The following is a 25,652-nucleotide window of genomic DNA, read 5'->3' as shown; positions in this document are numbered from 1 at the left end:
GGAGCATCTGCAGGCTGATCAATTTGGCTATGTGGTCATTTAAAGCTTGACCGTGCGGGTGCGTGGTGGCGTATTTACGCTTTCGCTCCAACGATTCTCTTAGCGACAGCTGCACGCTGCGTTGAGAGACATTGCTGGATGGGGCCGAGGACAGCGAAGGTGAGGGTGTGGGTCCAGGCCAGGAGATGGTTGTGCCTGTATCCTGAGAGGGGGGTTGGATCTCAGTGGCAGGTTGGGGCACAGGGGGAGAGGCAGTGGCGCAAGCTGGAGGCGGTGAATGGCCTTTGTCTCACCCTGTGGGGTGCTTGGCCATCATATGCCTGCACATGCTGGTGGTGGTGAGGCTGGTGGTGGTGGCTGCCCAGCTGATCTTGGCGTGACAAAGGTTGCACACCACTGTTCATCGGTCGTCCGCCGTCTCAGTGAAAAACATCCACACCTTAGAGCACCTTGGCCTCTGCTTGGTGGCTTGGCGCGAGGGGGTGCTTTGGGAAACAGCTGGTGGATTATTCGCTCATGCCCTGCCTCTACCCCTGGCCACCCCACTGCCTCTTCCAACCTGTCCTGCGGCTGCAATTGCCTCCCCCTCTGAAGACCTGTCCTCAGTTGGCTTATCACACCAGGTGGGGTCAGTCACCTCATCGTCCAGCAGCCCTTCCTCTGAATCCTCTGTGCGCTCCTCCCTCGGACTTACTGCCCTCACTACTACCTCACTGATAGATAACTGTGTCTCATCGTCATTGTCCTCCTCACCCACTGAAAGCTCTTGAGACAGTTGCTGGAAGTCCCCAGCCTCATCCCCCAGACCCCGGGAACTTTCCAAAGGTTGGGCATCAGTCACGACAAACTCCTCAGGTGGAAGAGGAACCATTGCTGCCCAATCTGGGCAGGGGCCCTAGAACAGTTCCTGGGAGTCTGCCTGGTCCTCAGAATGTGTCATTTTCATGGAGTGGCAGTAGACAATAAATTAGAAAAAAAGCCCTGTGCTCCAGTAACCGGATAGGTGGAATGAGAAGGCAGAAGGAACTTACTTAGCAGGGGTGTCAGTGCAATTGACACCCCTGAACATCCAGGTCAGCTCGTAGAAATAAATCTTGTCCAAGTTATGACGATAAAAGGTTCTTTATTCACAGGGTGCAACGCGCTTCGGCTGAAACATCAGCCTTTATCAAGCATCATTCCTTGATGACACCATAGCTCCAACCGTGGATATTATTGCCTTCCAGGATCATTAGACGCACCGTGACCTTACACAGGGTCTGGTATGTCTGGGGTGAGTCCAATTGGATTTCCCTTTCCTTCTCTTTCTACTTCTCTTTACTCTGCCATTTTCTCCACCTCACATTGGAGCGCTAATCTCATTCTTTTATTTATCATTTTCATGGAGTGAGGAGGCTGGGAGGAAGGAGGAGCAGCAGCCAGAGGATTCAGAGTTGCAGCAGTGGACGGCGTAGAAGACTGGGTGGTCGATAGATTGCTGGATGCACTGTCTGCCATCCGCGATAGGACCTGCTCACACTGCTCATTTTTTAATAAAGATCTATGACGTGGACCCAAAAATTGCAATATGAAGCTGGGGACCCAAGAAACTGTCCTCTCTCCTACTCCCGCAGCAGCCGGCTGCGATTCACCTGGACCAGGAACTCGTCCTATGCCCACACCCTCACTTGGGACTCCGTGTCCTCGACCGCGACCGCGTCCACGTCCTCTGCCTCTACCCCTACCCCTCAGCATGCTGGATTAAGAATCGAGCAGAGACAGAGCGTTGTATAAATGTTTGTGAATTATTGCTGCACAGTTGGTGGCTGCCAGCGGTAATATAACGCTAAATGTAGCCAGAGATAAATTATAAGGAAGGCTGCACGCAGGCTAGGCTGTGAACTATGCAGTTTGGTTGGGCGTGAAGTCCCACAGGCCACGCAGGCAAATGCACTGGGTAAGTGTTAGCCGTAAAAAGGAATTTTTTTTTTAATCTCCTTATTTTACTCTGCAATGCAGGCTGAGGCTAGGCAGTGTGTATTGCACTTTCAATCTATGGGCGTCGGGCAGACCGTGAACTTCTGAGACAGCACATGTATAACAGAGCGTTGTAGAAAATGTGTGGTTTCTTGGCGTACACTTAGAGGCAGACTGCAGTGAGGCTACGCGAAGTGCGGACAGAAAAATGTTTAAATGAAGGCTGCACGCAGGCTAGGCTGTGCAATACAGAGGTACTACAACTCCCAGCAACTACGGAGTTAAATGCACACGGTCGCAGGTTGCCCTAAGAAGACCCGTTGGGGTACTTGTAGACAGAATTCTACACTACCACTGTCCCTGCCTGACCAATACTGCCCCGATACTCAAGTACAGACTGCAGCCTGAGAACGCTACAGCCTGCACGCCCGATATACATAAAAAAAAATTGCGCAAAACTGCTCACAGCAGCCACAACAGTAATGCACTAGGTGAGCTGTGGCCCTAAGAAGGGCCGTTGTGGTTCTTGAAGACGCTAACACTGTCCCTATAGCAGCAAAAGCATGAGCAGCACTTTCCCTGATCTCTCTTAGCGTGTGTCTGTGGCGAGCCGCGGGCGGGGCAGATTTAAATACTCGGGGGTCACTTGATCTCGTCAGCCACTCACTGCAGGGGGGTGGGATAGGGCTGGAATGTCACAGGAGGAAGTTGTAATGCCTTCCCTGTGTTTCTATTCGCCAGAAAAGGGCGCAAATTTCTCAGGGAAGGAAATGTAAGGGAGTCGAGTGCCGCGTGGTGCTCGCCTCGAGTAACGAGCATCTCGAACACCCTAATACTCGAACGAGTATCAAGCTCGGACGACTGTGCTTGCTCATGTCTAGTGCTCGGTCATCTCTAATAATAATTCATCTCCCTCCCCTTCCCCTGTCACAAGGTCTGCATGTCTCCTGTCAATCAACTGAAAGCAGGCAGTGGATAGCAAGCTAGAAGGAAGGAGACAGCCCTTCAGGGTGATTTATTTATTTTTTTTCAGCACAAAAAAATCATTTTAGATTAAAAAAAGTTAAAGCAGTTCTACTAATTATCACACTGGCTATCATGTATCAAGTACAGCTTGTTTGAAAAGTGAGTTTCCACTTAATCTTTGCAAGCAAGGACACAGTAGTGTTTCGCATGCATGGTGAGCTTGGCAGAATCAGCGTTCTCTCCAAGTATGTCTTGAAATCTGTAACAAAAAAGGATATTTTACAATATATAAAGCTTCATTTTTCAAGACTGTTAAAACCTTTATTAAACTCCCTACTGTAATACAAGTCTTCCATTAAAAAACCTCTTTCTTTACACAGTTTTTGACACTGTTTTTAAGTGGACGTTTTTCCGCAACATACGGCAATATTCTCCTCATTCTACTATACCACAAATGGGAAGATTTGCATATGGTGTTTTAGGAGATAGTTATATCTATACAGTAGGTCCCTGGTGGTCTAAAGGGATTTAGCGGTTAACCTACTATCTGTGGTAATTTAGGGTGATTAATACTGATCTCCATTATCATGGTGGTCTAGGATGGTTATAGGTTACTTGTATATCTGATGTTACAAAACCAATAAGAAAAAGGATGCATATGCCAACCCTGAAGGCTCTATAGGCTGCTATTATTGAAGCAGAAACCCATGCTGCAAGCTCAGATATCCATTTAGTAGGTCTCTATTCCAATTTCAGACAGAATTGCATAGTTAACTGTGTTGTTCTGTTCGGCCAAAATACTAAAATAGCAGCCTGTGGAACCATCCATATGTCATGCCAGCTGCCAACATTTGGTAACTGTATTTCGGAAATAAGCGCACGGAAAATGTTAACACCACAGATCCTGGAAAACAAATAGTTAATGGTAAAGAGCAAATAAAGTAAACTGGTACTATTCCCATAGGACTCTAAAATGTACCGTATATACCGGCGTATAAGGCGACGGGGCGTATAAGACGACCCCCCAACTGTCACCTTATACGCCGGTATTCAGTGGAGAAAAAAAAAAAAATTTTATTACTCACCTCCCCCGGCGTCCTGTCGCGCTCCGGCAGGATGTCGCTCGCTCCGGCGCTGTCGCTCGCTCCTCGTCCCCGCCGCAGCATAGCTTTCTGAATGTGGGGCTTGAAATCCCCGCTTCCAGAAAGCTAATACACACGCCGGCAGCCATGACATCATTGAATGGCTGTGATTGGCTAAAGCACACGTGGCTTCAGCCAATCACACTATTCAATGACATCATTGAATGGGTGTGATTGCTAACACGTGCGTCTTCAGCCAATCACAGCCATTCAATGATGTCATTGAATAGTGTGATTGGCTGAAGCCACGTGTGCTTTAGCCAATCACAGCCATTCAATGCTGTCATAGCTGCCGGCGTGTGTATTAGCTTTCTGGAAGCGGGGATTTCAAGCCCCGCATTCAGAAAGCTATGCTGCGGCGGGGACGAGGAGCGAGCGACAGCGCCGGAGCGAGCGACATCCTGCCGGAGCGCGACAGGACGCCGGGGGAGGTGAGTAATAAAATTTTTTTTTTTTACACTTTTTTTTTTTTGTATTACCGGCGCATAAGACGACCCCCGACTGCAGAGCAGATTTTTCGGGGTTCAAAAGTCGTCTTATACGCCGGTATATACGGTAAACGTCCCTACCTCAATGGTGAGTGTATCGCCCCGATTAGGACGTACTCACGCAGGAACCTGGGGTACTCTCTATGGGTGGTTTCACACGGGCAATCACGATATGGCCGCGAGAAAATCACAACTTTTTTCCCCACAATTTTGGAACGTCAACACTGCTTTTTCTCACAAAAACATTGCTGCCATTTGCGATTTTCTCCTGCAAAAATTAATAGGACTTTCTAATGATAAAAATGCATACTACCAAAATCGTGCTTTACGATGTGATAAAAAAAAAGGCTCCATAGGGAAACATGGGAGATAAAAAAAACTGCAAAAGCAGAAAGATAGGGCATGCACATCTCAATTCTGACAGCAGCATTTAAGTGCCCTGGCCAATGTACGGGGGTCCTGTACGGACCCTCCGTGATGGGATCGCGGGTTGCTGTACGGTTGTCATGCCAGCTGAAGGCCTTCTGAAAGGCTCCAGGGCTGTCATTGCAGAGTGCCTATCAAGCCATGCCTATGACATAGCTTGATAGAATACCTGTCAGACCACTGTATAATGTAATGTTATGGCATTAAATCATACAGCAGGAACAATCAAAGGATTGCAAATACTTGTCCCCTCTAGGGACAAAAAAAATTAAAAAATAAGTTTTAAAAAGTTTAATAATTGTTAAAAAAAATAAAAGTAATACAGTTTAAAAGAAAAACCTTTTGGCATATTTATAATAAAAGTATCTAAATAATAAAACAAATACACATATTTGGTATCGCTGTTCACAGACAAGACTTTTTTAAAACCTTAATGCTTTAATAATTCTTACTAAAAAACACACACACTTGGGGCTTATTGGAAAGAAGCTGTGGAGGGGTATCACACCAGAGTCTCTGGCTGCAGATCCTCCACAGTAGACAAACACAAGTGCAAATGGACAGACAAAAAACAAGAAGAAATGAGATTATTCTCACTTGCAGTGACCAGTCCTGCTTATTCCGTTCCATTGTGGAGAACTTGGAGTTTGGAGCTCTGCTCTGTTGGGCATTTCACAACCTGCAGATAAGTAGCTGCTGGTTCCTTTTCAGTTTGCTACTTTTTATTTCTGTTTTGCTTTGCATGTTGCTGCATCTTTCTGGGGATTCCTATGGGGACAATCAGGGCCCAGAAAGAAGACCGCTGCGCCGCCTTTATAGAGGCGATGTCCCCACTTTAGGCAGAGACCCATCACCTTCCCTGCTAGGTTAGGGTCAGGCTTCCTTCGCTCCCCCTGGAGTGGTGCTACCATCCTGCATATTGTGGTGTGTGGCTGCTACCGTATGTACATTCCCTGTCCCTGTGCGGAGTGTTGTATTCTGGTGTCGCATGGGCCTACTTCTGGGTTACGTACTTCGGTGCAATAGTCGACTTTCTACAGTCGTGGTTATCATCACCCTGCGTCCGTGCTGACCTTAGTGCTCATGTGCTGTACGGACGTGACAACAGCTTTAGATACAAGCTTTTTGTGAGTGCCTGTGTGTTGCTTTTTGGGGTGTGTTGGTATTTTTATTTATACCACTTACTATTTTCATAGTACTAAGGAGCCTGTACTGCCGCTAGGAGTGTGGATGTAAAATACTGAATGATGACCCCTGGAAAAGATGTTATTGGTCAATTATATACTTTGAAAGAGAGCATGTACTGTATCTGTATTTCCTATTAAAAAAAACAAAGTCTGCTATGATTGAATGAAACTTTCAGTACAGTCCAATAATGTGGGCAGTATATGCATACAGGATGGCAAATGGCAATAATTCTCTGTTTTTCGTATCTTCATAGTTTACGTTATATATTTACAATATCTAGTCTCATTATGTGTTTCTATTTAGCACATTTGTCTGAATACATGTATGTTTTTTACTCCAGGTTCATCTGGGTCCATCAGCACTATTGGTGTCACCTGTGTGATAGATCTTGCACTCCATTTCACTTTGGTTGTCTACTACCACGATGGAACAGAAACGTATTTATACTGTACCGTTTCTCTGTCTGTTGTAGAAGTTCTTCTGCTCCTTTCACATCTTTCTCTAGAAATATCTGATAGAAACAAATTGATTGGAGAAATCCCATAATTTTAGGAATGGACATCTGAAATTTGACCGGTATATCTGTGATCCTGCAACAGAAGGGTATGTGCTTTGGATATAGTTTATCTGACAAAGTACACACAATGAGATATTTTAATTAACAGATAATCACAATGTAATAACACAAATTGAAAGATGGAAAATACCTCTTCAGTGCCACCTATTGGAAGGCAGCATCCTAGCAACTCAATGTTATAATATTTAAACAAGTCTTGAAACAATGTCTGGAAATTGTAAGCCAAAGCCAGAAACCATGCACAGACAGCTGTTTCGGGGTGATTGCCCCTCATCAGTGTGCAGTAGGTTTCTGGCTTGGCTAGTGAGAGGCCTACAGACTTGGGTCATGAAGAGTATCGTTCCTCCTCAAGGAGTGTACCTAGAGGGTCAGCATGTTTGCCTTAGGTGACAAAGCATTCTCTGCAGTCGTCTTTTCATAAAGTACTTCCCGAGTGTTTCCACTTGTTCTCAGCACCCTGCGCCATCCATTAACGTCTTACCCAATGCTCACAGTACGCTTACCTCTGATCAGATTATGTGAAATTTTGGTTTTACTTATTTTAAAGGAATTTATCATAGGAAAAAAATGTACGGTTTTGGCCAGTTGAAGGGATCAAAGTATTCTAGAAAGCTTGTTTAGCATTTCTTTTATTTCAGTTACCCATTAACCCCTTGAGTGGCAGGTTTACTGTTACCATGTCGTGCCTCAGAGGGCAGGTTTTTTAAATAAGTCAACAATGCAATTTTCTCACGCAAGTATTTATTTAGGAACAGAACAATCGCTTTGCAATATTTTTTTGCAAAGAAAGAATAGATTATAACAATTTTGGAAAATAAAATAAAATACAGACTTACCGCTCTGTGCTGCCGGGGCTCAGGCGCGTGTCTCCGCTCAGATCCCGGTACTGTCATCATGATCTTTCAGCTGGCGGGGATTTAAAATCCCCGCCTGCTGAAAGAACATAATCAAACTGCCGGGATGGGACCGCGTAGCGCTCAGCCAATCACACGCAGCGCTCGGTCTATTAATAGAATTCAAGAAGGAGCATGATGACAGTACAGGGACGTGAGCGGAGACACGCGCCTGAGCCCCGGCAGCACAGAGCGGCTGCATTGAAGTCAATAGGAGTGCTATGCGGTCCCCTCCCGGCAGTTTGATTATGTTCTCCAGATGAAAGATCATGATGACAGTACCAGGATCTGAGCGGAGACACGCGCCTGAGCCCCGGCAGCACAGAGCGGTAAGTATATATTTTATTTTATTCTTTACACTTGATAGAAATGATTTTATGGGAAGGGCTTATATTTTAAGTCCTTCCCAGAAAATCACTGTGGGTCAGCCAGCTTCCTATTGCCTTCAACGGGGCTGCCGGCAGCGGCGGCTCCATTGAAATCAATAGGAGTGCTATGCGGTCCCATCCCACAGCTGTCACAACTGTGACAGCTGTGCGAGGGGATTATTTACTTCCTGCAGGGAGTCCCTTTTACTCCCCATGCAGTAAAAACCCCAGAAATTCAGCGGACATCTCAGTGCTCAGTACATTTCAGCACTGGAGCTGTCCACGGAAGCCTTCCGGGGTTTAACTGCATGGTCCGTGCAGCAAGCCACGGAGATTTTCCGGGCGTGCCACTCAAGGGGTTAAAAGGCATCATAAGTGCAAGATTAGTGCTTTCTTTAGTATTTACATCTGTTTTTTGTTACAAAAAATGTAATATCTTGATAGTTTTGTTTATTAATCTGCATATAGTAAAGCATTGAAATATTTCAGCTTTTGCACTATACAACATTCCGATTTTGCATGCTGCTGTGATTGTTGTATGTACAATTGCACAAAAAACTAAGTGAACCTTTTGAAATTACCTGGATTTCTGCCTTGATTATTAACCCCTTAAGGATGTTTTTTCCTTCCCCCTCCCCCTTTTAAAATATCATAACTCTTTTATTTATCCATCAATGTAAATGTCTAAGGGCCTGTTTATTGTGGAACAAGTTATATTTTTCAATGGTACTATCTAACCCCGTTAGGCTGCCTGTCCATGAGTAGGTTTTCATTGTGTTCCCCGCTTCCGAATATCCATACCATGAGCTGATTTCAGAGGGGACAACGCTGGATCGCGGGAGCAGGGGAGTATAAAAAATAAAATTGTCACTTGTTCTGTATACTTTTTTTAAATGCTCTCTGTTAATTTTAAAATAAATAAAATTTGTTAAAAAATATATGCATCACCTGATACCCTGTCATATCTTCTAACAGCACCGTAACTTAGTTTAGGGTGCTGTGGGGGACATGACAGGTTTCCTTTAGGGCAACTAAGTTCTATGCCAAATATATTTATGTGAGACATAAATTCACAATCTAAAATTTTAAAAATAACATTTCTAGGATCGTTTTTCTTAATTTTATGTGACTGTTGGGTGGGTGGGGGGGGGGGGGGGAGGGAAATAAGGAAAAAAAACTTACAATTGCTTGTCTTTTAGTGGAATAGCCTCATATATACTTTTGTACTGACAAAAAAAGTCCTCCATGTATTTTTCAGCATATGTGTACAAAATTTCACATACCTATGAAAAATAGAAAATCATTAATGAAAGAAATAAGTATCTTTTTCAGTAAGCCAAGCCTCTATTATAACAGGAAACAAAAGCAGACCAAAGACAGTAGAAGACAACCCCATTTGGAGATGACTTAGCAGTTAATTTTCAAGTTACTTATTAGACCTTACTATCATTACCTCTGACATTACTACAGTCAGGTCATGTGACAAATCCTTGTATTCAATCTCAAAGACCGGATAAACACCATGTAGAGCCAAGCATCCTTTTTTCTTTAGCACTCGAGCTGCTTCACTAGCAAATTCATCTACTCTGAACCAATGAGCCGCAAGACCGACATTCACCAGGTCCACAGAATCATTCTCTATTGGTAACTTCTCAGCTGGCGCCACCCTGTAGACAGAATAGAGATGATTGCCAGAGGAACTAATGCTATCTAATCCTCAGTAGCATCAGCAGGACTGGTAGATCCAGTGTAATACTCACATGTAGGACACGTTGTTCAGCAAATTATATTGATTAGCCAAATTTATTTGGGATTCACTGATGTCTATTCCCAGGACCTTCCTGAAGTGAGGAGCTAGAGGTATAGTGTATCGTCCAGTGCCGCATCCAACATCGACCGCCATCTCAAGAGGCTGTCCATTTCTCTATTAAGAAGTGCAGAATGCAATTAGTAAAGCTGAAATTATTTCCACATATAATATGGTATATTACTATAGAATTGTCTGTTTACACATGAGCAGCATTTAGCGCTTAAGAAGGTGGCCCTTTTTTCTCCATTTTCATTTTTCGCAGTGTTGCTTCGCTCTTCGCTGCACTGAATATGTGAAGGGATCCTTGGTGTGGAGAGGTTGCAGCTGTTTTTCTGTTTCTCAGAAGAGATCTTGAGCTAGTGCCAGAGCCAACGATCTAATATGGTGCCTCCCTGCCCACATGCATACCTAGAACTTATGTCAGTTTACCTCTCCAGCAAAATGCTAACAGACAACAGTGGAAATAGTACATAAAAATGCAATATGTTCTCCTAATCCTTTTGGACCTTTAACCCCTTGAGTGGCGGGTTTCCTACCATCCTGTCGTGCCCACCAGGGCAGGTTTTTTAAAATGGTCTAATCATTGAATTTCAACTAATTTTGCAATTGCGTCTCAAGAGCCATAACTTTTTCATTTTTCCATTGACATGTCCATATAAGGGCTTGTTTTTTGCGGGACAAGTTGTGATTTTTTAAACAGGGGGGACGAAAAAAAAAAGAAATGGGGAAAAAAGAAAAAAAAGGGGCCATGTCATGAAGGGGTTAAATAATGTATTAACTTCCTTCTCTGGGTCATTACAACGTATGGATACCACATGTGTGATTGTATTTTTGATTTTTTACAAAGTAAAGGGAGACAAGTGTTTTTATAATTTTTTTAACATTTTTTTATTTTTTTTAATTTTTTTTCCCCCCCTTTAGGGGACTTCCACAGGGACCCATCAGGACCCTCTGATCACATTCCGGGGGTCCGATGGTGACAGCCCTTTACATGCTGCAGTGACAGCCCTTTACATGCTGCAGTCACATAGACTGCAGCATGTAAAGGGTTAACACAGCAGAGATCAGAGGTTTTCTCTGATCTCTGCTGTAAGAGCAGGTACCTAGCTGTCCTCTCACAGCCAAGCACCAAGCTCTCCCTGCCACAGAGACCATTGGCTTGCTTCCGACAAGCCGATGGTCTCTATGGCAACCTGTAAACAAAGCAGGAGCTTGCCGGCATATCTGCAATATCTTCTGCTGGTTTTTCAAAGCCCTTGCTTTGTTCTCTGTGGCACTGTGCAGGCAGAGCACACTGTCAGAGCTTGTGGCATTGTGCTCTGCAGCTTCCATAGTGATACATAGCCCGGAAATCTTCCGGGCTATGTCTATGAGCAGTGGAGCTCGTCCCGGAAAATTTCCGGCCGTGCCACTCAAGGGGTTAAAGGGGTTGTCCAGGGTTAGAAAAATATGGCTATCTACCAAAAACAGCGCCACCCTTGTCCATACGGTTGTGTGTGGCATTACAGCTCGGCTTCATTGAAGTGAGTAGAAGCTGAACTGCAATACCAAACACAACCCACAGACAAAGGTGGTGCTGTATTTGGAAGAAAGCAGCCATGTTTTTCTAACCCCGGAGCAACCCTTTAACCTCTAAATATACAATATGATGTGGTGCAGAGCAAGGTATTAAGGCCATATTTATATTCTGAGAGGAAAATGCACCAGAGATCCTCGGGTGCAACTCGCATTGCACAGCCCATCACATGTCCAATTCTTATGTGGGACTCGCACAAAAATAGGCCATGCAGTGCGGGTTCTGTCCATCTCAGACATGGACAGAGCTGGCATGAGAATATGGGTCGTGTGAATACAGCCTTATTGTGTTTGCTGTGAAAAGACACATGACGCACCGCAAGCCCAGTAAATTCCACACTAAAATCTGCAGGCTACTTGCTGATTTTAATACAAAATTAAAAATGGCTTAAGTCCTATTGCAACTCCCTGAGGTCGACTTCATGCAGGTAAGATTCTCGTGCAAAATTTGTGCATTGTGAGGCGCAGAAATCTCACACGAATATGAACCCCATTCTTTTGAATGGAGTCTTATACATGAGCTTTTTTATTTTTCCCCACATCGCGACACGTCCTATTTTTGGGTGTGCCCTTGCATCGCATCAATGGAGTAGGCGGTAGCATCACACCGTGTTCTTGGTATACGAGAGTGCGATGTAAGGTTCATCCACTGAAAGCATTACTACTTTCCCGAAGTGAAGTGAGGAGGTTCTGATATAGAAACGCCTTGATTCCGCGTGAAAATGACATGCTTTTACAGGAATGTAAGTGTATTTACGCACGCGTTTGCACTACATTTTTGTGAAATGGGTGTGGCATATTCATGTGCTTTACTGTACTTCTAGGGCACGCAAAAAAAACCTGCAGCCATGCTCCTGTCCACTGAAATGGGCGCAAATACACAGGAAAATAGAATGTGTTGCATATTTTTTTTGTGCAAATGAAATGTGCATGCAAAATATGCTTATGTGAACGAACCCACTGAAATCAATGGTTTCTATTCACTGCATTTTATGCGCTCAACTTTTTCTTGCATTATACACTGCGCAAATACGTTTGTGTGAAGGTGGCCCTAGGGCTTATTCATATGAGCGTAAATCAGCCGCCATTTTCACGGCTGGCCGATATACACTACCATCTGATGCATTGGATTCCAATGCATCAGATCACATAGACTTTCCTGTGTGATCACACAACACTCTTATGCCGGGTAGGAAAGATATTCCTGGAACTATCTTCCTGGCCAGACTACATCGGCCGCTTCATAGACTCCTATGGGAGCCAATGACTGCTAAACTTCCTCCCCCTTCTCTCCTCCCCTCCTCTCCAGGCTGTTTGCAATGGGAGGGGGTGGAGTAAGCTCCACCCTGCCCCTCCCATTGCTAGCTGCGGACAAGGGGCAGGAAGGGGGCAGGAGCTTAGCTTCACCCCGCACCTTCCATTGAAAACAACTGGAGGGGAGGAGAGAGGAGGTAAGCCAGCAAGGGGGAGGGAAGGGGGAGACAGTTTAGCAGAGCTAAGCTGTCTCCCCCCTTCCTTCCTGACCTCATATATGCCAAGCCCATGCATGGTAGCATCACATGGTATATTGGCTGGCCGTGAAAAGCGTGTGAATAAGCTCTTAAATTAGAAAAGCAACAGTTTGATATCTATTGACCAATCAGTGCTGACAATATCAGATTTCACATGGACATTCTCTTCAGATAAGGGAGTGATTGCTCATGCTTGTCGATTCATTCATTCATTTCCAGGTGGGGAATTACATAATGCAGAGATCCAATAAAAGATGTCCCAGAGTTATTGTTTTAGAGAGAATGCAAGTATTTACTCAGATATAGTAGGAGAACCAACAGGTTATCTTTCATCATTACATACAAATGGGATTGGAATAATTTACCTAATAACACATCTTTTTAGTATACTTACTTTTACTTGCACAAAGGATAAAACCATATTGATAATTTCTTCAGAAACGGGAATCATATACTTGTGATAAACTGATGAAAAGGTCTGGTTCTTGAACACTTGGCTTGTCTTGAAGAGACATCCTTTGTCTGTTGCTAGCTCTAATTTACTCATCTGTCAAATGAATAGAAAACATTTTTTCAGTGTAGGAATTGTTCCCTTTATCACATCAGTTCTTATTTACATTTTGTGTTTCACAATGAGAGCAGATAATCACTAAGGCCTCATGTCCACGGGCACGCACGGTGGAATCCTACAGCGGTTTCCACCTGTGCCCACGGCCATGAGACCAAAAAAATGTCATTATACTCACCTGTCCAGATGCTGCGCCGTCGCGGATGGATCTTCTTTCTTCTGCCTGATGGATGTGCTCGGCACACTGGCAGCGTGCCGCGCGCATGCGCCGTGCACACTTTAAAAAAAAAAAAATCTCCTGCTCTCCCATGGATCCACGGCACAGTACAATGACAGCCACGGGAGCCGTCCTTGCAGGAGATTTGCAGGAAAATGGAGTATGCTGTGATTTTTTTCCCGCGCGAGTGATCTGCATGCCGGGGAAAAAAAAAAAATCACATCCGCATGCATTTATTTTCCCTGCAGATGCTAATGCATCCCTGTGGGCTTCTGGAGCTGGGGATCTCCCACGTGGGAGACACACACAGATTTTATAATTACAATTCACACATGGAGATTAGGCCTAAGTATGACATAAAAAGAGAGAATGTCAATTTGAGAAGATTTAAAATTTCCCGGGCTCCCCGGCTTCTGCGCATGTGTCTGCCATTTATTTCCGGCAGGGGCATGCGCAGGAGTCGAGGAAGGTCCGTGAAGGATGATTGGATTGCGGTTTCAAATGCAAAGGCCTCCGGTAAGAAGTTTCATCTCTCACTGATCACATCGGTGAGAGGAGATGAAACTTCAACTTTAAAAAAAAAAAAACTTTTATGTTATCGCCATCATCCATTGGATAACAGCGATCTTGTGACCAAGAATCGCATACCGCGGGCCCCGTGACATCTCCATGCTCTTGGCTAGGAGCAGGGAGATTTTAAATTTCCCGGGCAATCCTTGACTTTTGCGCATGCGTCTGCCCTTATACTGACAGGCGCATGCGCTGAATCTAGGGTGTGATTCGTGGATAAAGATCCCATCAAAGCACAAATCCGGGGACCTTGGGTATGTAATTTCAACTCCCCTCACGGATACAATCAGTGAGGAGAGATGAAACTGTTAACTTTTTAAAAACTTTTTTTACACTTCTTAACTTTCCATGATCACTGCTATCCAGTGGATAACAGTGATCATGTGAACAGGAACCGCATACATCTATCTTTTGACAGTCGTGTGCAGAGGCATTTCAAATTTGCCGGGCTCTCCGGCCTTCTGCGCATCGCGCCACATGGGTGCCTGCGCAGAAGCCCACGGCAGATACCGATAGCTGGGGGAAATCACGGAGGACTAGGGTTGCCACCCGACCGGTTGTTCACTGGCCTGGCCAGTATTTTTACCGCCAGGCCAGTGCCGGTATTTTTTTTTTTTTACCGGCCCTATTTGAAGCCGGTATTTTTGAATGTTTTTTGAAGAGTATGGTCGGTGGAGGCCAGGTACACGGCCGGACAGCAGAGCTGACAGACGGCTTTGATCTCCTGCTATAGCATATGGGCTACTAGGAGGAAGAGTCACCTGACTGGACTGGAAGGGGCGGGGTTTATCATTAACGCAGCTCTATGGAAAGAAGAGGAAGCTGCTGTGGTGAAAGGTAATGAGGAGGAGGAGAGAAGAGGAAGCAGAGTGTAAGGAAGGTAATGAGGAGATAGATAAGAGTGAGCAGAGTGTGAGGAAGGTAATGAGGAGATGTAGGAAGAGAGGGAGCAGAGTGTAAGGAAGATAATGAGGAGATGGAGGAGAGGGTGTAGAATAATAAGGCCCCCGATTCATGAGAGGACATGAAACTTTAATTTTTTAAAAACTTTTCTGTCATGGCCATTATCCAGTGGATAACGGTGATCACTGGCCCGGGGACCGCTCAGCGCGGTCCCGGTGACATCTCCTGCCTCCTGGCTACCATCAGGAGCCATAGCCAGGAGATTTCAAATTTGCTGGTGTTCCCGGCCTTCTTCGCATGCGGCTGACGTAATGGCTCCTGGCACGCATGCACAGAAGGCCGGTGTCAGGTCCTGGAGGTCCAGATCACCACGGGACAGCACAGTAGACCAGGGAGAGTAATCTCAGCTGCCTCCATGGATCCGATCTATGAAGGCAGCTGAATCTTTCCCTTTTTAAAAACTTTTCTGCACTTTAATGCGATCGGCGCTATCGATTGCATAACGCCGATCGCATTGCCGGGGTAAGCTCCCCGCAGCCCCCCATGATAGCTTCATATTGGCAGCTACCTCTGGGTACTGACAGCATGGAGCTGTCACGTCCATAGCCCACGTGGCTGTAATCCCCGCAGGATGCATGTTTTTACGTCCTCAGGGGATTAAAGCCCTCTTAGCTAGGATGTAAAAACACTATGGGCTGGTCACTAAGGGATTAAATCTAAGTGCATTTTATAAATTTATACCCATACTTCCTTTAAGAAATCTAAGTTTCCTTTTTAAATTTATGCACCTCTTCATGAAATAATATGATGTGAATGAAAACAGTTCCTGTGCTTCGCTCTGATGAAGCATGCTGTCTCCCTTTCTAGGGTGCTAACCTTCATGTTTTACTCATAATCCCCTGGCTGAACTTGCAAATGCAGGTGCAGCTCGGCAATTAGATCTAAATTGCAAGAGCTAGTGATACTCGTGCAATAGCTCCATTATTCCATTTTGCTTTTGGGGTTGCCAGAAGGCAGGCCCTTATATTTAGAACTGGTGTTCCCGATTATACTGTTTGTACCTTCTGATCTACAGTATAATAATCTTGGGGATGCCTTTTAAATACTCTTAACCAAATTCACAAGAACAATAGTAGAAAGATCAAAATGATTTTGAGTAATATTTTGCATGAAATTTGTGAAAATGGACAATTCTTGAAACATGTAAAAGTCAGCAGACTTTTCAACAAAGTTTTCCTTTAGGGCTTATTTACACAGTCATAAGCGGTTTATGTGAGCCCGACGGCACCATACAAAATGCCTGAACGGCAAAGGGCCTGGGGCATATATGCCGAAACCGGAATGCCATGGGGCCTGGAAAGACATTCCCCCTTGCTGGCTCAGCTTCTCTCTCCTCCCCTCCAGCCGTTTGCAAGGGGAGAAAGTGACACAGGGGCAAAGCTAAGCTTCCTCCTCTTACTGCCCCATATCTGCAGCCAGCAATGGGAGGGAGCGGAACAGGTGGAGCTTAGCTCCGCCCCTCACCCTCCCATTGCAAGCAGTGTCAAGGGGCAAAGAAGAAAACAGAAGGGGGAAGGAGTTTAGCAGTCACGATGCTAAACTCTCTCCCACCTCCCTTCTTTGTCAGCTAACATAGGCTCCCATAGGAATCTATGTAGCTGCCACTGCCATCGTGTATGCCAATGCATCAGAGGGGCAGCCTATATGCCCGTGTGAATAAGCCCTTAAGTTTATGGACAACTTTATGCAATTTTAACTGCCCATTATTGGGCTACATTTACCACAATGCTACAGTACTGTGCAAAAGTTTTAAACAGGTATGTTGCAAAGTATAAATGCTTTCAAAAATAGAAGTGCCAATAGTTTATTTTTGTCAATTAACAAATGCAAAGTAAATGAAAAAAAGAGAAGTCTAAGGCCGCCTGCACACGACCAGGTTTGAATTGCAGAATCCGCAATGGTCTCCCGTATGGATGATTAGCGGCATTCCGCACTAATTCAAACCAATAGAGCATCCGCATGTCTGCTGACTCGAGTGGACAGCGACCGTGATTTTACACTCCCGTAAAAAAAAACCAATTTCAGCATGCTCCATTTTTCTGAAGTCAATGGAAGCCGTCTGCCCCACAGCCCTTCTGGGATTGACATTGAAGAAAGGTCATGGTCAGGTTTTAAGTCTTATGCACATTTGAATAGTACAGTCTTTATTCCAAAAGGTTTGCAGTTAGGAAGTACCAGCTGTATTATTTTCTGCGGAGTAAATGTACCACCACACGTCTCCCCTGCTTTCTCCCTTTTCCTACCTGTGTTGGTTCAGCTGCTGCCTGTACAGTTTTCCAGGCATTCACTGAGTTGAGTAAATTTTTCAAAAGTTGGGACCTCTGACACAAATCCATCATAGTCTCCACTGCTAGGCCCTGCTCTTTCATGTCACATGACACCATTGGAAGTCCTAAACTATTATTAACCTCTCAAATGGTCCTGCATACAGCACTCCCCACCCAGCTGGCTCACCTTCTCTTCTACCACATTCCAAGGCAAACTAGAACAATATGGGAAGGGAAGTGAAATGAAATGTCAGGTAAAAATATATAGCAAATTTATACAATTGAGAACCTTGGTATTAGAAATGGATAGAAAGAACAAAGACAAAAATTCTGAAGATAATTAATTAGAGGAGCAAGAGACATCGATCACAAACTAAAATGTTTTACATTTTAGTTGCATTGGACAAATATTGTCACCTTGGGGATGCCAGAGCCACATCTATTATGCTGGATGTTCCTGCAGGACCATGTGATCTCAGCAGTGCTCAGTCTAATTGGAGTGCAGGCTGCTTGCCACAACCATAGGCTGCATTATCAGCCAGAACTACAGCAGAATTAGGTCATCGACACATTTCGCAGTAGCTTTGCAAACCTTGTTTTTGCTTTCCTTTGTCTGGAGCTTTCATTACCTGTATTATATTATGTATATTACCTACTTTACTGTAAAATGCTCCAGTAATGCGTGTGTAATGTGCTTTTACATACATGTATTAGCACACACAACAAAGCATCCTATAAACACACAGACACCCTTTTAGGGTACTTCTAGGCCCAGTATATACATTGTGTATTTCCCAATAAGGATTTCCTATATAGAAAATATGCAGCATATTGCAGAGTAAGCAATGTGCATGAGATTTCAGGAAACTCATCCATGCGCTGCTGGAAAAGTCTTCCACATAAATTGACCTACGGTCCAGATTTTATATCCACAATTTTATATTCACAGAGCCAGCAGATTCTTCACTGGCTTGTATGTGGATAATCTGTGGAGGATACTCAAACAAGACTTCCCATGTAGACATAGAGTGATAGGTGTTGTCTGAGTTGTAATATTTCTCTAAACCCTGTTCCCTATGCACTAACATAATAATCAAGCATATACACACCTTTCCCCACTTCTGCTATGTCCTGCAATGCCTCTCAGTCTTCTGCTGCTTTATTTGTATACAAGCTTCGGTCCTGCCCTGATTGCGGGACATCATAGGCGCTGCAGCCAATAACAGCTCAGGGCATACGACACATATTATTTACATATGTACACATATTTACAGGATGGAAGAGGTAATCACCTTCAGTGGAGAAGAAGAGTGGCTAGGAAACAGCAGCCAGGGATTAAATTGAGAGACCATTCACTGAAGAATAAAGGGGCTCCTACCACTGGGATGGTTTTGTCTACTTCCAAAGGTTAGGTGTAGACTAACCCTGCCAGTGCCCATCTGCACTGCAGTCCTACTAACAAGTGGACTGAAGCAATGGGAAGTCAGGTGACATGGAGCCCCAGAGCATCTAAGCTGTGAGCAATCTGGGCAGACATGGAGCCCCCCACTACCATTACGATCAACAGATGCCAGCCACTGGCAAAACCTTTCCTGCATTGCTCAGCCCTGGAAGGATGGCTGTCTGGCTCCTGTAACATCAGAAAACACAATATGTAAAATTATTGTCTCTACAGGATTACGGCAGTAGATCGGGTCCTTTCATCTTGCTTGTTGTTTAGTTTGTGCTGTTGATTGGATTAGAAATGATATGATTAAGATAACTGTAGGCATTTCAGAAGTGTGGTGGCATTCAGATGCAGTCCCAGCAAAACATTTTTAAAATAAATAAAAAACAAGAAAAACAATGAGCAGTAAAGCCAGACCTGCTATAACCATAATGCTAATGTGTGCCTCCTTCCCGTAAAATGGAAAAGCAGTGCTATTTATTTTTCCAGAAGTCCATCTCAATATGCTTGTGTCTAAAAAGGAAAGAATGTTGAATTGTTAAACTTTGCTCTGGAGATATTGTAGGTAGATGTGGAAATCCCTCCCGGACCCAGTTGAACATTTAGAACTCTCTAAAGGGGTGATTTGCCCAACCCCAGTTGTTCCTGAAACCAACATGTATGGTAGAAACTGTTTTTGTGTCTATCTCTGATTCTCTCTGGAAGCATCTTGATAAAGCTTCCCCATGTTATGAAAAGGGACTGTACCATTCTCTCTTTAAAGAGTGATTTTTCGGCCCAGTCCATTTGGAATAGAAAGGACGATTTATCTAGAAATAGTTTGAAAGTAGGTGCTGTTGGCTGTAATAACGTTTGCAAGATAGCCTTCAGACTCGCTGTCGCTACAAAGTATAGCAGGTTTGCATGCTCCCAATGAGCAACGATATTTATTGAGATCTAAATGACCAAAAAAATCACCCATAAAAATTAGTCAGGTGTCTTGTGGTATATTTATGGATCGGTGGCCAGAAGGCCTGTATAATGGTTCATTTGGATGTGATGAAAGTTGAGAAGACGATGCCTGACACTCGTCCGTACACATACTGGCTCTTATGCTGCTACATGGGAGCTAGTATCACTGGCTGACAGCGGGGGAGATGGAGAAGATTTTTTTCCTCCTGCTCCCCCGCCCCTCTCCATTTACTTAACATAGCGGCCGTTCAATACTGATCACGTTGAAGTAAATAAAAAAACGTTTGTTTCATCTCCCCTTCACAGACGCGATTGGTGAGAGGAAATTAAACTTTTTACAGGAGGCCTCCGCATTTGAATCCCAAAGCGATCCCACTTTGCGGACCTTCCCCCGGCCTCTGCTCATGCTCCCACCAGAAAGGTGCCGGACACATGCACAGAAACCGGGGAGGTCCCGGAAAATTTAAAATCTCCTTGCTCCCAGCTACCTAAGGTAGCCAAGAGCCTGGAGCAGTGACCGGTGGCTTCATTGAGCGGTCCCTGGTCAAGCGATAAAAAGTTAGCGATCTACTTTAGGCCGCTCTCACATGACTGGATGGGAATTGCAGATTCCATGATCAAATGCATTGGATTACACAATTCCAGTCACATTATCGGGTCGTAATTATGTAATCCACTCGCAGAAAACCGAATGCAGTATGTTCTATCTAACCGCGGATATTCGCAACATAGAGCCCAATGCACTCTATGGTTGCGGATATACTCGCAGTTCATACGCAGCTACATTATGTACAGGCTGTGGGTACCAGCATATTCGCTAAGCGACGGCGCAGGTAATATAAACAAAAAAAGCTGTACTGCGCATGACCGCCTGTGTGAGTACACAGTTATGCGCAGTACATTACGTAGCTGTACACATGGCCATGGGGGGGGGGATTAGTTTTAGGGAGTCAATTTTTTTTTGCACAAGTGAGCGATTGGGCCTGGAATTTATTCAGTTGTGCCCTGAAATCCAACGGGTGTTCCCTCCATTATAGGCCTAGCCATGTGTCCTGTAAGCAGATTGAGGCTACAATGGGTATGTTATGCGCAGTACATTACGCGGCCGTACACATGACCATGGTCTGGCTCACAGCTGGGATCCACTGTGGGCCTCTGCGAGTGGATTCCACATATGGCCGTGTGAGCCCGGCATTATTCAGAGGGCTATCTGTAATACGTAATTTACAAAAAGCCCAGGGAACAATCGCCTTCCTGCAGTTCCAGGAGCAGCTTATGGACGGCCTTCTGTTTTAGACCAATGCATCTCAGTAATCTTACGAAGCCTCACGGAGCGCTGCTTTTTACACCCCATCCCTGCCACTGAGGTCAAGAAATACCCCCCAAAAAGTGCAACTCAGGAGGAGGGATATCCAGTTTTATTGCCCCATGTGCCCATCCCAACCAGGCCTCCGTAATTACCCCTGTCTTCAAACATACCACACAGTTTACATTATTACTTTTATCTAAGATTTAGGGAATGCCAAAAAGGGAGAGGCGGGGGATTATTTTTAGGGAGTCAATTTTTTTTGCACAAGTGATCGATTGGGCCTGGAATTTATTCAGTTGTGTCCCGAAATCCAACGGGTGTTCCCTCCATTATAGGCCTAGCCATGTGTCCTGTAAGCAGATTGAGGCTCCAATGGGTATGTTTATGAACACGGGACAAACAGGGCTATCCGTTTTGGGGTAAAGGTCTTCAACCATATGTGTGCTGTACAAAAAAACTGTTTTTAATTTGGCACAATTGCCAAAAAAATGAACACGGAGCACAAAAAATAGGCGATAGCTGTTTTGCGTCACATGGCACTTTATCAAGCCTTCACAAATCCTAGGGAACTGGGGATGTATTTAAATGCAATGCCCCATTTGTTGCCTAGTAACCAGTAAATAATTAAAACAGTTAAAATCATAAAAAATGTGCAATTCATTTCTGTCATGTAAGCTCAGTCCTCCCAAGCACTTGTTCTACTGATCCATTTTGCTTCTCGTTGCAGCAATAACTGATGCCTCTTTCCTCCATTTTCTGGACAGTCCAATTGTGCAAGAGCTGCAAACCTCAAAACTTTACCATTACTTCCATGCTCCTCTCTCACATGTTAGATCAACCTTGTAGCTCCCACTCCAGTTGCAATTGATCTTATGTGTTCAGCAATACGTTTGTATAAACATCTTATAGTTTTCCCTATATAAAAATAGACTGCAGGGACAGAAGATGACATATACTACAAAGGCCGAATGCACAGGGGTGTAGTTGCACAGCACAGCAGGATCTGGAGCAGGTCCTCGCTGCCCATAGACATGCCATGTAAAATCGCTTTTCCCTACCCACGAGCGGATTGGTGCGGGCCTCGCAGTCAATGGAAGCAGTCTGTCCCACGGCCTCTCCACAGTGAGCAGTGCACACAGGCCTGTGGGATCCGCGTCATCACCTAGCAACGGCGCGTCACGCTCTGTACTAGACATGTGCGCTGGAGCGCTGTCTGGCACATCTACAGTACAGAAGCTGCCTGCACACGGACACAGCGACACATGCCGCCAGGGCACATGGATGGATTCCGCTGTGAGATCTCGCAGCCGGAATCTGACCTGTTCGTGCGCAGGTGGCCCAAAGAGGACTTACAGTTTAAGAACTGCTTCACACAGCATATCACTACACCCATTCTAATGACCTTCAACTGAGCGTTCTGTTCACACTGCACACAGGAATCACATCTAAAGTTTCCCCTGGGGGCAATCTGTTCTATCCCAGCATTGTGATTTTTCTTTATGTTTAATTATTACCAATTTGTTTTTTAATGTACCGCGTTTCCCCGAAAATAAGACAGTGTCTTATATTAATTTTTGCTCAAAAAGGTTTAACTTTTTTACATGTATAGCTGCCTGGACACTATTTAAATTGATTTTTTTAATTAACTGTTAGCAGGGTTTAATTTTGGAGTAGGGCTTATATTTCAAGCATCCTCAAAAGGCCTGAAAATCATTTTGCGTCCTCAAAAATTCTGGAAAATCATGCTATGTCTTATTTTCAGGGTATGTCTTATTTTCAGGGAAACGGGGTAGTACTACGTCTAAACGAAATGACTGGTTTCCTGCCTGCAAACAGCGGATCCTGCTCTATTAAATGCCGATTCCTGTGAATGCTGACTTTTATTTTGCACACGAGAGGACTGAATTTGAAAAAATAGGGAGCTACCCTTCTTTATACCTCTCTTCTTCACCTCAGTAATTCAGTACGGTCTTTTATTGACGTTCTACCCATAGCTTTGTCTATAACATTTTTAGGCTGTTTTCACACGAGAGTTTAATCACGGCAAGAAGCGTTGTCCAAAAATTGCTACAATTTGAAGTATTGGATTCAAATGCATTTGTTCAGATGGGTGATTTTTTTGTGCGTAAAATCGGCTGGCCAGAAAAGATAGTGCCTATGGAGAGTATTCTGGCGAGCCACTTTTATGCCGGCCAGAAAAGATAGGTCTTGACCAATCTTTTGCCGGATTACGCCAACCCGTCCCATAGACTCCTATGGGAGCCTATGAGAGCTGCTCGAAAAGGGAGGTGGGAGGGAGTTTAGCAGCGGCTCGCATTGCTAAAGTCCCCCCCTCCCCTCCACTTGCCAGCAGCTCCCATAGGCTGGGGATGGAGTTTAGCACACTAGCTCCCGCGCCTCCCCCTTAGCTGGCAAGAGGCGGAAAGGGGGAGGGAGTTTAGCAGAGCTGAACTCTCTCCCCCTGGCCAATGGTATTCTGGGTGGTGTTTGTATGCCACTGCCAGGCTGTCTGAATGGGTGTGAAAATGTGAGATGCAGCTGCGACTTGGTTTTCAGTTTTTTTTCAATTTCTCCCCATTTAGAAATTAATTTTTTCTGGGGCTATGGCTATCTCTTGATTGGAGCAGACGTGTGGTAGAGGAGCTCTGATGCAGCTCCGAATCCAAGAGAGAACTGTTCACCTGTGCACCCAACTCAGAGAGCATTCCTGTCCTCAAACCTCCTGTTATTTACCAAGGTGAGCTTTCCGTACATGTGGAATTGGGACCTCTTCACACCACTTCTGCTGGGATCACTCTGGAGTGCTGGCGCTGAAGACATGCTGCAGCACTGGGTGAGCTGTTGTGTGGGACGTCTGTGCTCCACACAATAGACGTGAAACCCACTAAAGCTCAGCTAGTGTAATGCTGAAACAGTGCTTTAGTGCCTTGCTAGCGCCGTACCCACGCTTGGGAATCTTATATATGGATGGCACTGACCTTTACTTCAGTAGGTTGCAACTCATTCACCCTGGTGATGCAGGGCATAAAGCAAAGGATTTTGGCCCTCCCTGATCTTCCACAGCCTGTTGGTGCTTTAGGGTGGCTTTACACGAGGTTTTTTTGCGCGTACATAGGTGCGCACCTACGTACGAGCAAAAACACGTGTGTATGCAGCTGCGTGCATTGTTTTAAATGAGGCAGATGTAGCAGCTGAAGCGCTCAGCCAATCACAATCAGAGCTACCAGCAGGTGGGGATTTTACACTGTTTTAAACAGCTCAGACAGAGGTATTTATTCTACAAACTGACCAACTTGACCTCCTGGTCATACCTGCTTCGTTTTCACTCTTTGTTCTGGACACCACAGGCACGAAGAATGCCCAAAACAAAGAGAGAGGTCCTAGCCCTCTTAAACTAACGTCTTACTTTGGAGTTTCAGCCACCCCACAATGAGGAGCAGATAATATTGATTCTGTTGAGTCATCATCTGCGCCTAAAAGTGACATCAACAGATGAACCGTGCATTGGGAGTTTTATAAAATGCATTTTCATGGTTAAATGGGATGTCCAGGGTTAGAAAAACATGGCTGCTTTCTTCCAAACACAGGACCACCCTTGTCCATAGGCTTGTGTGTAGTATTACAGCTCAGTTTCACTGAAGTAAGGGGTAGCACTATGTTTGGAAGAAATCTGCCCTGTTTTTCTAACCCTGGACAACCCCTTTAAGCAAACAAAGCTAAGGCTGGTTTCACATTACTTTTTGAGAATCTACTGATGATTCCTGGTTTCGGTCCTCTATGCAGAAATATTCTTAGATACAGAAATATTCATAGATACAGAAACCAGGATGGAGCCTGAATGGCACCATAGGGGTGAATATGTGAGATGGAGACCTCTTTTCTATCTAGTGTTAAACGTGACAGCATTCCCTCTCACATATTCTCCCCTATGGTGCCATTGAGGTTCTGCATTGGTTTTCGTCTCAAGCTCAGAAGTTACACACTATCCACAGGAAAGAACTGTCTGATTGTGGGGGTGCGTCTGCTGGAACCCCTATACTCATCACAAAGGGTTCAACAAGGTAACTAAATGAATGGAGAGGTGATTGAGCATGTGCATTATCACTCCATTCATTGACGTTAGACCAACATCGAGCAGATAGTTATGAGACAGTTATTTATAATCTTGGCACAAACCCTTTCATCCTATATTGTGTAAAGTACCTGATAACCTTACATGCCAGCTATTACATAATTATACTGCTCTCCATTAGAAACATTGCTGGCTCATTTGTTGCTTTGGACGCAAGCTGTTTATTATGTCTGCCAGTTCTACCTACAGATTGCTTATTTGCTTTACTGTTATCTAGTGAATGTTGGGCACGAGTTCGCCCCTGATGGAAGAACCTGCCTCTACCCATCCTAAAATCATGAATCAATTGAGGTTATTGCACTAACAAAGTGTAAGTGAAGTCATCTGA

At 44.7% G+C, this 25,652-nt stretch overlaps 1 protein-coding gene across 4 annotated transcripts; it reads right to left on the bottom strand.

Annotated features, from left to right (window-relative positions):
- Positions 1-2,930: 2,930 nt before the first annotated feature.
- On the bottom strand, positions 2,931-18,650 carry LOC136576241 (putative methyltransferase DDB_G0268948). Of its 4 annotated transcripts, XM_066575359.1 has the most exons (8): positions 18,595-18,624; positions 17,673-17,700; positions 13,295-13,447; positions 9,765-9,928; positions 9,458-9,671; positions 9,187-9,287; positions 6,619-6,756; positions 2,932-3,181 (listed from the first exon to the last, which is right to left on the bottom strand). In XM_066575359.1, the coding sequence occupies exons 3-8, from the start codon at positions 13,445-13,447 to the stop codon at positions 3,094-3,096; spliced, it is 858 nt and encodes a 285-aa protein (XP_066431456.1). In that variant the 5' UTR covers positions 17,673-17,700; positions 18,595-18,624; the 3' UTR covers positions 2,932-3,093. The 4 variants fall into 4 exon arrangements, 3 of the variants coding, with proteins under 3 accessions (XP_066431454.1, XP_066431456.1, XP_066431455.1); XM_066575357.1 differs by lacking the exons at positions 17,673-17,700; positions 18,595-18,624 and adding an exon at positions 17,462-17,613 and having other exon boundaries at positions 2,931-3,181; XM_066575358.1 differs by lacking the exon at positions 17,673-17,700 and having other exon boundaries at positions 18,595-18,650.
- Positions 18,651-25,652: the final 7,002 nt, after the last annotated feature.

The sequence above is a fragment of the Eleutherodactylus coqui genome, chromosome 8 (assembly GCF_035609145.1).
Source record: "Eleutherodactylus coqui strain aEleCoq1 chromosome 8, aEleCoq1.hap1, whole genome shotgun sequence".
NCBI classification, from domain to species: domain Eukaryota; kingdom Metazoa; phylum Chordata; class Amphibia; order Anura; family Eleutherodactylidae; genus Eleutherodactylus; species Eleutherodactylus coqui.
The sequence above is the reverse complement of the archived record's forward strand: the minus strand, read 5'-3'. Positions and strand labels throughout refer to the sequence as shown.